Source organism: Malus sylvestris, chromosome 17 (genome assembly GCF_916048215.2).
Source record: "Malus sylvestris chromosome 17, drMalSylv7.2, whole genome shotgun sequence".
Lineage (NCBI taxonomy): Eukaryota > Viridiplantae > Streptophyta > Magnoliopsida > Rosales > Rosaceae > Malus > Malus sylvestris.
This window is the reverse complement of record NC_062276.1, coordinates 5280185-5295032: the sequence shown is the minus strand read 5'-3', so window position 1 is coordinate 5295032 and position 14848 is coordinate 5280185. Positions and strand designations below refer to the sequence as shown.

The following is a 14848-nucleotide window of genomic DNA, read 5'->3' as shown; positions in this document are numbered from 1 at the left end:
CCTCCTGTGTTTGATTTTGTTTTTAATTTTTAAATGTCAAATAAAAAATTAACGGTGTTATTTCTCATATAAGTTAGAGGATATGTGTCAAAATATTAGTAAACTAGACACAAAGGAGACACGTAAAAGGGGACAGCGAATCTGCATATTCTCTCTAAGGGGCCCATATAGAAAAGCATGACCGACGCGCTTCAGTTTTCTCTAGGGGACCGATATAATATTCAATAATAATTGATATAATAATATTTTAATCTCTAAATCCATGATTCTCCTTTTTCTTGAAATTTTGAATTTTTGCGCTACACTTATTATCTCTTTAATAGAAGTAGAACATGTCAATAAATGTGGATTCGTCTCTATTAGAGAGATGATACAAAATAATTGTATAAATATTTGGAAAAAATAACATTTTTCACAAATTAATCATATGCTATTAACTAATGGGTGATGCTATCTACAAATCCCTGTACTTTTCACATACCCTCTTAATTTTTGACAGTTGGATCAAATGAATTGAAGAAAATCAAAAGACAAAAATCAACAAAAAGTGTATGGGAGGTAAAAATGGGTGTTTAGAATAATCAAATCGTATTGTATCGTTGTACTCATATTTGTCTATGAACTATACGAATTAATCACTTCACAGGCAATACCTTAAGCTTCCCTGTTTTATGAATGAAACGACTGCTATGTATATGCAGTTATGCACCCTACTCTTGCTTGCTGAAAGCTTTCTTTCATTTGTTTTCCTTATCCTTAGTTTGTTTTGAAGAAGCTCAGGCAACCTCAAATGGATCGATTTTTATTCTTCATTTGGAGAGTGGTTGAAATGCATACAATTCAAAATTTAAGATATTTTTTTTCTCTCAAAATTTGTGATATTTTTGTGTATGTATGGGGCTATAATTTTCAATTAAATTCTTTTTACAATAAGGAGTCGAATAATATCATAAAAATAGTATAGCAAAATCACATTATAATTGGGATTCTTTTCAAAGTAAATAAAAGTCTGTCAGATGAAGGGAACCCATAGCCTTATTCCAAGTACAATAATTTTGTGTCCACCACATGCTCCTTACAAAAGCACAAACATACAATGATACAAACCCTACTAATATAAAGCGTATATCCTTCTGATAATTGCACAACCAACCATACAGTATCTTTTACATAATAAAAACCTTAAACCAACATGTAAAACACATTATTTGGAAAAATAATTATACATGATTCATAGTTAAATATATTATAGTTTAAATCAAGGTGAAGTACTTTGTTTTGAAGAAGCTGCTGGGGGAATTCCGGGGATCCGAGGCACAGGTGGGAGTGGGACGGGGAGTGGAGGGAGGAATGGGATGATTGGTGGTGGTGGTGACGGCGATGGAGTCAAACCAGATATAGGTGGCAGGTTGGGAATTGGCAGGTTGGGAATCAATGGTGCTGGACCTGCTGGTGGAGAACCAGGAAGAGGGGGCAAATTAGGGATTAATGGAGCTGGTGGGGGCTGAAGTGGATTAGGGATAATTGGTGGAAATAAAGGTGGAAATATATCATCTGGATGCGCTACTTCTTTATTATCACCTAGTTGCTCATTCTTTGAAGTTTTGGAGTTGGAGGACACAGATGAAGTTTTTACAGCAACAGGGGGCGAACCTGGAATTCCAGGAAGTCCTGGGAGTCCTGGGACACCAATTGGGATGGGAGGGAGAGGAGGGAGTTGTGGCAGTGGTGGAAGATAAGGGATCTTAGGGACGGGAGGTAGATCAGGAATTGTGGGGTCCACTTGAGAGGGTGATGGGAATTCCAGCTCATCAGTACGAGGGAATGAGAACTTCTGGGAATTTAATTTCTTGGAATTCTGAATGCTGGGTTTCTGGTTGCATAAGGTGGGTTGTTTGAGAGGCTTGAAGGTGAAGAAACCAGCAGAGAATATGTGAGTCCCTTGCTTTCTTGCCTTGAGGTGTAAGGAAGAGGAGGTGGCTGATGAGGCCACAGCACAGTAGGGTTCACTGCTGCTGATTAGTTTCACTGAGCATCCTTCAATTTTCTTGACATGTTTGCTCACCGAGAATGGCAGAAGGACTTTGAATTGTCCATGGCTATTTGTTTTCACTTGTGCCTTGAAACTTTGTTCTGTTGAACTCCCATCTTTGCATTCCACACCAACAGAAGCCCCTGCACAAGAACCCAACAAGGTTATTGATATTTTCGAAAATGCATCCACAACATGTCTGTACGTTTTGTTGGACTCACAATGAAATAGCCACGTTATTGATGACATATTTACTGGACGACAATGATATCGACATATACAAATTAATGAAATATCCTCCATTTTTCTTTAAGAGAAATAATAAATGTTGGAAAGAAATTGTGATTGAATGCAGAATCCTACCGCCAAGGAGAGATTTTGCTGTAATTGATTTATGTTATTTACTTTTCCTAGTTGTATAGTTGACTCATAGGAAATATCTGTATAAAGGTTTTACAATCAGAAGTAATGAAATTATTCTGGCCAATTCTATTTCTTAGTCACCTCTCCCAGACCCTGCTTAAAGCGGGAGCCTTGTGCACTGGGTACGAACTTTTTTTAATTCTATTTCTTAGTCAATTTACCAGATTTTACATTTCTCCTTTTGTACACCTTTGTTTATTTTTGTTCTTTTGATTTTTCTTTGATTTATTCAAATTTAAAGATCAAAAATAGAAATGAGAGTATGCAAGAGGAGAGAAGGGCTGGACTACAATACAAAAAGAAATTTGATTATGAACTTGTTGAAACTTGAAAATTTGAGATGAAGTTTACCTGAAATGAAATGGCTGGTATGTGAGAAATCCTCTTGGAAACATGTGTCACAGTAGACAGTGCCTACAACAACTGCAGAAGGATGGTTCTTCTCATGGCTAGCCTCTGAAGGAGTATGAAATGTGAGAGTAGCAACCAGAAATATAACTGTAAGAAACCAATACATGGTTTTAGAGCCTATCTATCCCCCCTCTGTGAAGTTCTGATATTCTCGACTCTAAAAATAAGTTGATATAGGCTGCGTTTTATATCAATCGCTGAGAGCTTATAACTAATATAAATATTCTGTAGGATTATACACTTTATTAGGCATAAAAATGGATATGCTCGGCTCTTTATTACAATTCACGACACGTACGCAAAATTAACTCATCAAATTAACTGTGATTGGAAGATAAAAAAGAAACGACTATTTTCGAATTTTATATCCCCGGTTCCATCGAGCTTCATTATTTCACTCATGGAAAAACAGTCAACTGCAAACTAGAAGAAGTAAATGTAGCTAGGTTTCGTTTCCTGCTCCCGAACCATACAAGAAAAAAAGGTAATAATTGTGATGGTGGGGAAGTAGATAGAAAAGATGCCCCTAATTTTTGTTTTGCTGGTGTTTTGTTTATTTTATATTTATTGAGGTTGTTTCTTTGTGGTGTACGAATGCCAAACAGAATAGTTGGGTCCCCGTTGGTTCACGAGATAAGTGGAGTGGCCACAAATTTCATGAGTCAAAAGCTGTACACTATCAACAACAACAACAACTGCAGGTTGCTGCATGTATTCATTCATGTTTTATCTTCACACAGAAACAAATGATGCATGGGCGCCTACTATATTGGTTAGAAACAGGTAGATAAGTCGGTATATATGACATTCTTGTGAGATTATATATAATCCGTGTAGTAGAGGATGTCTCTCTTTGTATCTATCACGTACACACAAATGAATAGCATCTACTGTATTGGCTAGAAACATTCCGATATATATGATGTGGTCGAAAGATCTATAAGTAACTAGAAATATCTTAACTCTAACTCTTAGACTTGATAAGAGTTGTAGATACAAAGAGATATATTCACAGTTGTCTCACGTAACATCATTAATACATGTAAAAAAAAACTGTAGCTCACCAAAAAAAAAACGGCAACTTTCCATGGTGTCAGAATATGGTATTTGAGCAGGGCATAAGATCTTATCATGACAATTTTTTGGAAGTTCATGTTTGTCATCTTTTCTTTCTTCTCTTGGTTTGTACTACATCTGTGTATTACTATTTTGTTTTTTGGGATTCATCTTTAACGATAAGAAAAACTGAATCATTAGCATCATTATTTGAATTTGATTTAAATTGTCACCAGCAATTGATAAAGCAATAGCAAAAAGGCAGAAACTTCGACTAACATGATGATGTGTATAACATCGAAATCAGGGTTTCTCTGTGCACTCATGTGTTGGTGTTGCACCCAGATTCCTCTTGCATCAACGCATTCTTTTCCTTCCCACAGTCTGTTTATTTTGTCCTTAATTCAGTTTCCTGCTTTGTGAGGAAACCTAGGGCTACTTCCACGATTCTCATTTTCCAATAACTGCTTGGAAGTTTGGTGAAAAACATCGGTGTCACCGGAAATATATCCTCGTTTTGAAATATATTACTCATTACGTGCTAACTACAGTTGTACGTGTCACACTCGAAACGTAAATGATATACGTTGTGACATGCAAGAATTTCAGGCACAAACTCCACAATAGTACTGTTAAATGGACCCTGCATTGGAATTGACAAATTGTCTCGCAGAGTTTTGCATTGAGCTGCTAACAAACCCCCAAACTTTCACCGTTTCGTTCTTTGTCCGTCCTACAATTTTTGACAATGTAAGGCGGTTATTGAAGGTCCCAGGTATATCTATGACAACCACAAGCCTCTCCGTCCCCACTGCTATCTTGTGATAAAAATGTTTTTCTTTTAGACAGTGAAAAATCAGTGGCAATTCAGTCGTGTTCGTGTCAATTCACAAATTGATCAAGTCGATATAAAAAACAATAATATAATAACACAATCATTCTTAATATTCATAGAATGAAAATAGAAGTTTTCATTTTATATAATAGAATATAAATATTTATCTATGAATGTGTTGTGTTCGAAATTGTAACGAAAGAGAATGCATGTTGAAGTTACAGAAAACGATGGTTCTGTCGCATTCCCCGTCATTCACGGGTTCCAAAAGACATGTCATGTGGTCTCCTCACGGGCGAGTTTAAGCCTTGTGGGGGAATGAGGTGGGCTGAGGTTTAAGGACTTTTTCATATATTATTGTCTCCAATTTCCAAATGGTGTCAAACTTGAAACATATAAGATAAGACTGATTATTATGTTTTACTTATCTGTGCACTGGGTGGTCTATTATTATTGGAACCATCACCAATATGTCACACTTTGACATGGCATTTTCTCATTCTATACCGCTTGATTCGACCTACCACGAACAAAAAACGAGAGCTGTTATTAACACTTTTTATTATAATTATCATGGACTATTTATAATAACGACGAGAAGTGCATGACGGGCTATTTCAGTGTTGATAACAAATCACCTGAAAAATATTATTCATAATAACGACGAGAAGTGCATGACGAGCTATTTCAGAGTGCTGATAACAAATCACCTGAAAAATATTAGACACAGTACCCGTAGCTTTAAGTGCATCGAAGTAGTAATCAAGTAGATGAAAGTATAGAATATGTTTCTTTAAACCAAACCTCGATATAACATTCATCAAAGAGATACAGCCATCTCTCTAGCTCGCTCACCCCTTTCACGATCATTGTATTCGTGCTTGAAAAACGACCGCATTGAATTTGGCATTCCAACATACAGTGTATGGCAGCAATTTTCATCCGTACAATAATGTAACATCTACATGTGATGTTTCATCATATGGAGTTGTCAATTTCTGAAACAGGAAGACAATTTGACTGAAGTGATATTATGCCAAGCGGAAGCCTGCCCCTTCATTCAATAGAGGACCAAGTCATACATTCAATTTCATACTGCAAATTTAACCTCTACAATTTAAATCACTCTCCTCTCCCCAAAAAAAAAGAAAAGAAAAACCAAGCTATAAAGTTTATGATACAACACATCCTTGTCTTTCTATACAAAACTTAATCAGGAAAAAAAAAAGAGACAAAAAATTCTGGTCTGCCGGTATAACAAACTTCAAATCGACTAAGATCAGGACCTGTTCCTCCCGCCGGCTACCCTCCTCCGCTTTTCTCTCAAATCGAAATGTAGAAGTGATATGACATCCGAAGTATAAGACTCCACTTGCTAACTGTACCCCGTACACGTATTGCCTCAGGCAGGGATGCAGGTTGGTTGTGTGAGTATTTTGTACGGTCATTGAAGTGGCAAATTTGATCTGGGAAGACCAGGAAGATCCTGAGAAAATCTTGCTTGCTGAGTACTCAAATTATATTCACAAGTGCTCCTGATCATAAAATGCAAGGAGCTGCTTCACATGATTATGCCAAGCAGCAACATTTAATCCATCGACTAGGACCCAGTCAACAACAGTTGCTGCTGGTTGCTCCCACCATTCGTCAAGCTGCAAAAACATATTGCGGTTGACAATTAAAGAGGGCAAAATAAACTTATACTCATATGGTAGAAAGATACTCTCTATACAACTACACAAATGCAGACTAACTCCACTTAAGCTCCATTTCCGTTATTTACCCCAAATTTGGGACTCGTGTAAAAGAAGATAAATTAATTCCAGTAGCATGTGTGCACAGTCACATGCATGCAGGTAAACAGGCAATGTAATGGCAGATGATTCAGTTTACGGTGGTCACTCACCAACCCCCTAACATAGTTGCAATCTTCCAAGCACTTCTGAGCACTCAAAATTGCAGATTTAAGTTCAGGCAACCATTTCTCCATGACAGTTTTCTCTTGCTCAGCAGCCACATTTAAGCAATAACTCGTTGTCCTGCAGAGTAGTTGACAAGAATTAAGTGCATGTTAATCTGAAAATTGAGTCAGAGATCTACAATGCATATTAATAAACATCACATATTAATATGTAGAACGAACTTAACATAGCATCAGAATTATACATCCTGAGTTTTGGCAAAAGATTAGAACAAATAGCAATCTATAATGTATTTAGAATCTGGATGAAAAAAAGTCATAACATCTAGTGCAGCGAATCCTGTAAATCTCAAAAGAAGCAGTTTCTGGTATTTTTCCTCATTTCACAATCCTCAAAATGGAATTCAAGTCTATATTATTTGACCGAGGTCTGCTTACTGAAACTTTGGGATTTGGAAGATTACATAACCTAGATTCCTGTAAAAACAAGGCAACATGAAGTTTTACCTTTCATATTCTTGTTGAGCTCTATAGGCATGGTTCAACAACACATGACCACTTTCAACAAGATCCTGTCTTGTATGAACCAAATTGATTGCCTTTGCCAAGTCCTCCAACACACTAGCCTCGGAACCACGAAGTTTCAAACAGAATTCCAGGGACTCTAGGATTGATGCTAAGGCAGCATCTGAACCCTCCAAACCTGTTTACCCGGTAAACGTAAGTTTGTATTTATACAAGATTAAAAAATAAAAAGAACTGAAAGCACCTATCAAGCAGACACACAAACAATAAGATAAAACAAAATACCACACGAGAACATGCATATGGTAGCATTTGTGAAACTCAGGCTAGGCATCCTTAAGCTTAAGGAGCAAATTCACAAGCCAAAATGATTATATTTATTTTACTATAGGTACAAGTGACATGTGTAGATATTGAGAGAGCACGGAATCAACAGAGCACCATTTAATCAGAGTTCTATTTTCATGTTCCAAACAAAACTCCTTCGTACCTAGGTTCAGGAAAGAATAGCAACTGAAGATTATTTCTTATTCATAGTGTCCTGCCTACTGGGGCTTAAGATTATTCAAAACAAGATCCTTGCAGGCTGTCATGTAACAGCACCTCCATACTCACCAGCACAAAATCTAACCGTCCAGTGAGTTTTACCAATTTATTGAAAGGCTGATGCATTTTGTTTTTCTGTGTAAGTGCGATTGAGAAACCATAACACACTCAACTCAAAAAAGAAGGCAAAAGAGACCTTCTGCTGCCAAGCCTTGGATAAATGGAGAGGAAGTATTCTTCCAAAACCAAGCCTAAAACGAATGCAGTGGCCTCTAATCTTAGGCCTTCCTATACTGTCGTAGCAGACGAATGAAGACTCACCACCAGGATATTGAAGGGCAGCAGATATGCGACATATGGATGGTATTGCTGATGGATCCCTAGCACCTGCTTTTGCAGTTAATATAGCAGCATTTTTTTCTGCAGCAGCAACAGCTTCAGGTCCAGTAGACCCATTTGTACCCATGGACTCCAATAGTGCCTGATACAAAAGTAATTAGTGGTTACATCGTTACATACACAGATTATAGAAGGTGGACAACAAAAGATAGATTTGTATTTACTAGCCAAACAACAATAGAAAATTTTCAAGATAATCATAATATTACACAAACTATAGAAGTCATAAAATTTGAAATCATACAGAGATTACAGACCGATTATGATTAGTCCCTAATAATTCTGATAATGGTCATATGAAACAGATTTATTGATTTTTACCATTTCTATAAGTAACAGACAGATTCAGCAATAAAACAATCATTCGCCAATTTAAAAATAAAGAGTTATAATTAGAAGTATAACAATTCTTTAATAATGATAAAACCACAAATTTACACAACAAACCTGTGGAGTTGCTGGAAGCATGTAGAGGCTATTATCAGGACTTTGGTCAAAAGCAGAAACTTCTCTTTCAATAAGATCTTTTGCACTATTTGAAAGATCCATAACTATTGTGCATGCTGGAATAATAGTGCTTGATGCATACTCCCGCGCGGATAATGGCTGCTGATTCCAGAACGCAGCGGCATCCTACCAAGTACCAAGTTGACAAAAATAACATTAGAATATATTCCTGACTGAGAACAAAAAGAGATAGAGAAGTATTATCCTAGCTGCCTCTATTGAAATATTCTACCATATGATACGAATAACATATGAAAACTATGCAATTGGTGATATATGAAGTGGCTAGCAAATTGGCACTAACAAAGCTGAGATACTTACCATGTTAACTTTTAGTAATGAAGTATATATGATTTCAAGTTCTGATCTGCGGGAGTCAAATTCTTCAATCTTCTTCCACTTCTTTTTCAAAGAATCTTCAGCTTCTTTCCTTTCCGCGCATAATTTATTTAAGCGTTGTATTTCAGACATCAGCGTATTCAAGCTAGCCCTCAAGCCAGCAACTTCTCTTTCTTTGGTCCAAACCTCCAGCTACACAAAGAAAAGGGAAGACTGTAAAAACAACAGATGATAACAAAGTGCAGACTAAAAGTAAGCTGGTATAGAGTATACAACTATCAAAAGGATCAAAAGACTGAAGCTATTCAAACCTGTCACCCATGGTGCTATTTCCACACAAACTATCGGTAATTAATACATTTAATATGCAAGGAAGATTTACCTCAAGTTGCCTAAGACTGCCCACATTTTGTGATGTTCCTGAAGAAATTACATCACTATCGCCATGCAAGCGTTTTATAAGTTTTTGACACAGATCCCTAGCTTCTGCAGCTTTGTTCAGTGCATCTTCAGTAGCCAAAAATTGTTGAACATGTGCTTTCTGTGAACAATATATTCCAAATATCAAGTTAAACTCTTGAAACAATGCACAATTCAGAAAACAAAACAAAAGCAGAAATGTAAGGGTAAAATAGAACCAAACAATTCTTTCGTTTAAACAATATGGTTGTTTATGAAATTAGGGATTAGGCCAACTATTCTTTGTAGGGGGAAAGCATTTAAAGCAAGAGTAGGAGCAATGTATCCATGTTGTGGAAATAAGAATGTTAAGATGGATGATACAAGTGAAAAGAAGAAAATATAATTAAATATTAATGTAAAGGCTACCATCTAGTAAAAGAATATAACCTGTCTTTCAAGAAGTTGAGTTCCTCTAGAAGGTGCATCAACTCCTATCTTTCCATTACCATAAAGTTGATAGTGTAATGGTGAACTCACATCAGGAGAAGAAACATCGATAACTCGGTTGTTCTCATACTTGTACCTGATTAAGGAATTTATGAGACATTAGCCAAGAATATGGAGAAGAAATGAGAATTCAGACACAGAAATGATCAAATTTGAAAAAGGTACACAATTATTATTTAAATCAAGCAGCTGGATGTTGTAGACTTTTAAACACCTAAAAATAGAGATTCAAAAGACCCAAATTAAGTTACTCACAAGCACGCAAATCAATAATAGTATAGATATGCAAGCATGCGACTGTATCCACAAGGACTACTTTAAAACCAATTTACTAGTTAATTACGCCACACTTAATTTAAGAACAAAAGTTGATTGATTTGAAAGAATAGATTAAAGAAAACTTCTTTTAATTGAATATCCTTGCAAAGACTAAGGATAAATGTCATAAAAATATGACAAATAATGGACCTATCACTGCAAGTATTAACAAAAAGAGGGGGGAGGACGGGGAGACCATATTATCACCAATCTTTGGCTCAGTGACTATTAAAAAAATACAAAGAAGGTATATTGTAGTTGAACAGCCTTGTCTGTAGAAGCTAAGGCAAAGAGAAAAGTAAATAAACTCCTCATTTCCAACAGGACTGACAAGGAAGTGTTTACCTTAAAGTTTCTGCATCAGCTCTAACATCAATTTTCTCTATCTCTCTGGAAATGAGAGATTTCAACCGTGACGTGTATGAAGTAATTGCCTGAAGCAATTGAGGAGGATTCTTCAACCCATTCACTATTGCAGCTCTAACCTCATCAGGTAATTCCCCATCAAAATCAAAACCTAACTTGGCTGCTTCTAACTGAGGATTCAAATGAATACCACTTCCTTCATATGCGGGAAAAGAACTGCGAATTTTTTCAATCATATGTGCTGCAAGAGATTCACAGGCCTTTCGGATGTTTCTTTCCCGAGTGGTTTCGATAAGAAGCACATCATCTGCTGCTTTACTGCCCTTAAGAGTTGAATAAACAGCTTCCTTTTCACTGTTTGGACCAAAGCTGTTGACCAATTCAAAAGATGAATCAACACCTGACCTTTGAGCATCCCTTGCTTGATTAACATAATAACGAAGACGTTTATGATACTCCGCAAATATCTTTTCCGCTTCATCACACTGTTGATAGTAAGCCTCCAACATTACTTGCTTATGCCTGCATCAAGATCAAGGATATATCAACATAGCCCGCAATCTGCATTGAATAACTTGAAATACCATCCTGTGGCTGTGAATATCATTTGAATTTACACAGCCTTCCAAAAAAGGGGTTATTTTTTGTTGTGTGGATCAATGAACTAAACACAAATTTTCAAATAATAAGACTATTCTCAAATAAACCTTGCAAAGAGGAATAGCATCGTGTTTCCTCTCTAAATAATCTACATAGCTCATTTCATTCTTAAATATGATGATAATGAAATACCATGATAAATTTAACGTTACAAAACAAGTTTTCAACCCAACCAAATCATGTACTGGAGTATGCAAATCTTTAAAAAAAGCTCAAACCTTTTTTTAGAGCGTTCATCAAGCATCCTCTTCCGTTCAGCCTCAGCCCTCGAAACCTCCAACATTCTGGCCTTCAAATCCTTCCTCTGTCTCTTCACAATGTTCCTCAATTTCTCCACCTCCTTTACCGCCAAGTCCCTCTCTTGCAGCGCGGCCTCCCTGGTCTCTGCCGCACTCGCAGCCTCCCCAAGTTTCTCCTTTCTCCTACCCCCTTTACTCCTCGTGCCCTCCTCCTTCCCCGCCTTTGCCAATGCGCCACCGTCCCCTCCACCGCCGCCACCACCATGAACCGTTATATTCCTCCGAATATTCTTCACCGTATTCTCAGACTTCACGCGGGTAATCAAGAAATTCCAAATGGGTATCATATTCCCACGGCAAATCTTCCTCAGCGAGTCGATTGAGGGCAACTGCGATTTACTAGAAGCAGCATTGTACGGACCCAAAGGCCGGTACCCCATTTCCTTCTGAAGCCATTGCAATATCGCCTCCGGCTGAGCCGCAGAGCTCTGCGCCGATCCCTGCATCCTTCCGTACAAAACCTAGACTCTCACGTCTCCACAAAGAACAAACGTTTCGAGAACTAAATCACCATCTGCAGCGAACATTCAAAACCCTAATTCGTGCAGTGGTGAACTGAAATTGGAGCTAAATCACTTCAAACGCCTCACACTGACACCGCTATGAGCGTCGGGAGAGTGCGAAACGGAGCGGCTTGAGGGCAATGGAGGTCTCCGCGATGGTTTTTGAGAATTAGGGTTTGGAATTTGGGGGAAAATGTTGGAGAGGGAGAAGTAGATCTGAGACGTCGCCGGCGAAGAGCTATCGGTTCAACGGCAATTTGATGTATTTAAACAACCGAAACGAGTAGTGTAAATTTTGTTTGATTCAAATTAAAATTTACGACAAGGCGTTTGGTGGCCCTCCCAATTTTTTAACCTTTTTAATTTAATTATTCAATTTAATGCTTCACACGACATATGGTGATGTGTGATTTTGACTTTCATCGCTATTTCTTACTTTTTCATACATTTTATGTTAATTTTTGTTATTTTTTAATTTATTTAATTCGTTTTTTTATTTTTTCAATTTATTTGATTCGATAGTCAAAATTGAGAGAAGTGTTTAGAAAAAGAAAAAAATTTGTGTGAATAGCACCATCTTTTTAAATACACACTTTTTCCTTTTGTTTTGGACTATGCTATTGGTGTTTTAGCGTTAAATTTAATTTCCACAATTATTTATTTATTTTGTTTTTAATATTAGCTATTCATTTTCTATACCACTTAACGCAATGTAATACATCTTATCGAAGAAAAATTATGCATTTTAATCATTGAATTTGAAATTTTTATCTCTCAAAATAACCAATTTCTTTATTTTATAGAAGATGGAACTTAAACTTAAAACCTCAACGGCAAAAGTAAATATTCTCAACAAAAAATTTCTTACTACTAAACTGGAAAACAAACAAAAGTATGAAAATCACTGCAATTAAGTGACAAGAGATAAATATGAGTATGCACGGAATTCTCAAATGCGTAAGTGAGGAATTCTCAACCAAAAGCTCCTTACTACTAACCCCAAAAAATAATAAAAAATTTGAATTTGGTGAGTGGTGTTTGTCAAGATAAATATGATATAATACTAAGATACTAATTGTAGGAAGAATGGCATAGAGTGCCGACACTTTGATGAGGAGCAAATTGCTAATCTCTTTATTATATTTTTCATATGATAATGAAAACAGAAGGTCGAACTCAATACCTCGAGTGCAAGGCGTGTTTATACTATATTTAGGGTCTCCGTATTTAGATCTCGTACAAATACTCGAGGGACTTAAATGTAATTATGTAATGAAGGAAGGAGCAAATATGTAATACGTGAGGAGCCCTTATTCTATAAAAGAACTCCTCACCCTCACAATTATGGAAGGCCATTGCTTAAGCCTTCTCACCCCTCTCACATCCCCTCTCATATTCAGAGGTTCTCTCCCTCACCTCTAAGATAAATACAATAATCAGTGTAGACGTAGCCCAAACATTGGGGTGAACCACGATACATCTTGTGTTATTTACTTTCTTACAGATTCACGGTCGGGTTTACGTTGTTCCAAGACCTCCGGTTTTGTACATCAACATTTGACACCGTCTGTGGGAATCGACACAAAAAACTATGTCGGTTCTTTTTCATTTTTTTCACCTCCACCGTGAATCTGCAAAATCACAAAAACCCAGAAACAAAAAAAAAATCCAAATCTCAAACACTGAAAAAAGCTTTACAATGAGAAACCTATCGATCCTAAGGGTTCTCTCTCAGCTGACGCTTTCTGGGGAGATCATCCATGGAGCTTTTAAACGCTCACTAGCATGTTCGGCCTGAACTTCGTGAAGGGCATACTCCAGTTTCTATTCTTCGTGCATTACATCATAATGATCCAGACACATTTTGAGTGCGTCATCTGCTGCAGCCTGCTCCTCGACTTTACTCTTATCGGGTTCTTGCTAGTCCTTGATTTCGTTCTACATCAACTTCACAGACAAACGAAATTGATGAGGGAACTGCACTATACTCTCATTGGGTTCTCTCTCTAAAACTCTCTGGGACTCTCTCTCTCTTTCTCTCTAAATCCTCACGAGTTATGGCTCTTCCCCATATGCTGACCGAGACAGCGACAATCAAGATGAGGCTGGAGGTCGACACCGATGACGCGATAGAGAGCCTAGCGGGGAGGTTGACGGAGTGCGGGTCTGAGAATGAGTTCTGGGATTTCTAGAAAGAGATCTGATAAAAAGTGTTTTATGGTGTGAGGATACAAATCGAACAATTCAGATCAACCCCAACCTTCTTCCCCACTTTATTTTGTCTGGGCGATCCTTTCATGGACATGAACTTTGTCGGAATGGTCTGCTTGAAGTCGAAAAAGACGGAGATTGTGGCGCAGGGCGAGTCGACGCACGAGGGTTGCGTCGAGTACGAGGAGTTCAGGACTCAGATCACTGACTTGTTCCTCGCCGCTCACTCTCGGAATTTGGCGCTCGTTAAGAAGCTCCTGAGTTATGGAGCAAATATGAATCAAAACATGTTTCGAGGCTATGCAATAGCGACAGCAGTGAGGAATGGACATTTAGATATGGGATGGCACAACTCATATCTTGTGGTGGAGCTGGAATACACCAACTGGTGTTCAGGCAGTAGAAAAAGAGAAATGGCAGAGAGCGAAAAGAAGAAAACAAAAGCGGAGATAAGATTATTTTCTTATTATTAAATCTATTATCATTCATTGTCTACCATATTCATCAGGGTCAAGAAAACAGAAAGAAAATCAGAAAGCAGAAAAGAAAAAGCCGAAAAGAAGATGCTCCACTATTCCACTATTCCAC

General features: G+C 37.3%; 2 protein-coding genes across 2 annotated transcripts; both read right to left on the bottom strand.

The window, feature by feature from the left end:
* Positions 1-1017: 1017 nt before the first annotated feature.
* On the bottom strand, positions 1018-3109 carry LOC126610344 (uncharacterized). Its single transcript, XM_050278393.1, has 2 exons — positions 2807-3109; positions 1018-2175 (listed from the first exon to the last, which is right to left on the bottom strand). The coding sequence occupies exons 1-2, from the start codon at positions 2970-2972 to the stop codon at positions 1259-1261; spliced, it is 1083 nt and encodes a 360-aa protein (XP_050134350.1). The 5' UTR covers positions 2973-3109; the 3' UTR covers positions 1018-1258.
* A 2679-nt stretch (positions 3110-5788) lies between these two features.
* LOC126611674 (AUGMIN subunit 5-like) lies at positions 5789-12323 on the bottom strand. The gene is made up of 10 exons (XM_050280049.1): positions 11466-12323; positions 10567-11109; positions 9844-9979; positions 9377-9535; positions 8977-9186; positions 8596-8781; positions 8071-8230; positions 7186-7381; positions 6664-6796; positions 5789-6409 (listed from the first exon to the last, which is right to left on the bottom strand). Exons 1-10 carry the CDS (start codon positions 11990-11992, stop codon positions 6281-6283), a joined length of 2379 nt encoding a protein of 792 aa, XP_050136006.1. The 5' UTR covers positions 11993-12323; the 3' UTR covers positions 5789-6280.
* Positions 12324-14848: the final 2525 nt, after the last annotated feature.

Bases quoted from the DNA above. Each gene is read 5' to 3' on its own strand.
- LOC126610344 (XM_050278393.1), bottom strand. From the start codon at position 2,972: ATGTATTGGTTTCTTACAGTTATATTTCTGGTTGCTACTCTCACATTT. The intron at 2,176-2,806 runs GTAAACTTCATC...GTTCTTGTGCAG, and splicing joins TACCAGCCATTTCATTTCAG to GGGCTTCTGTTGGTGTGGAA.
- LOC126611674 (XM_050280049.1), bottom strand. From the start codon at position 11,992: ATGCAGGGATCGGCGCAGAGCTCTGCGGCTCAGCCGGAGGCGATATTG. The intron at 11,110-11,465 runs GTTTGAGCTTTT...ATCTTGATGCAG, and splicing joins GATGAACGCTCTAAAAAAAG to GCATAAGCAAGTAATGTTGG. The intron at 8,782-8,976 runs GTAAGTATCTCA...GGTACTTGGTAG, and splicing joins CATTACTAAAAGTTAACATG to GATGCCGCTGCGTTCTGGAA.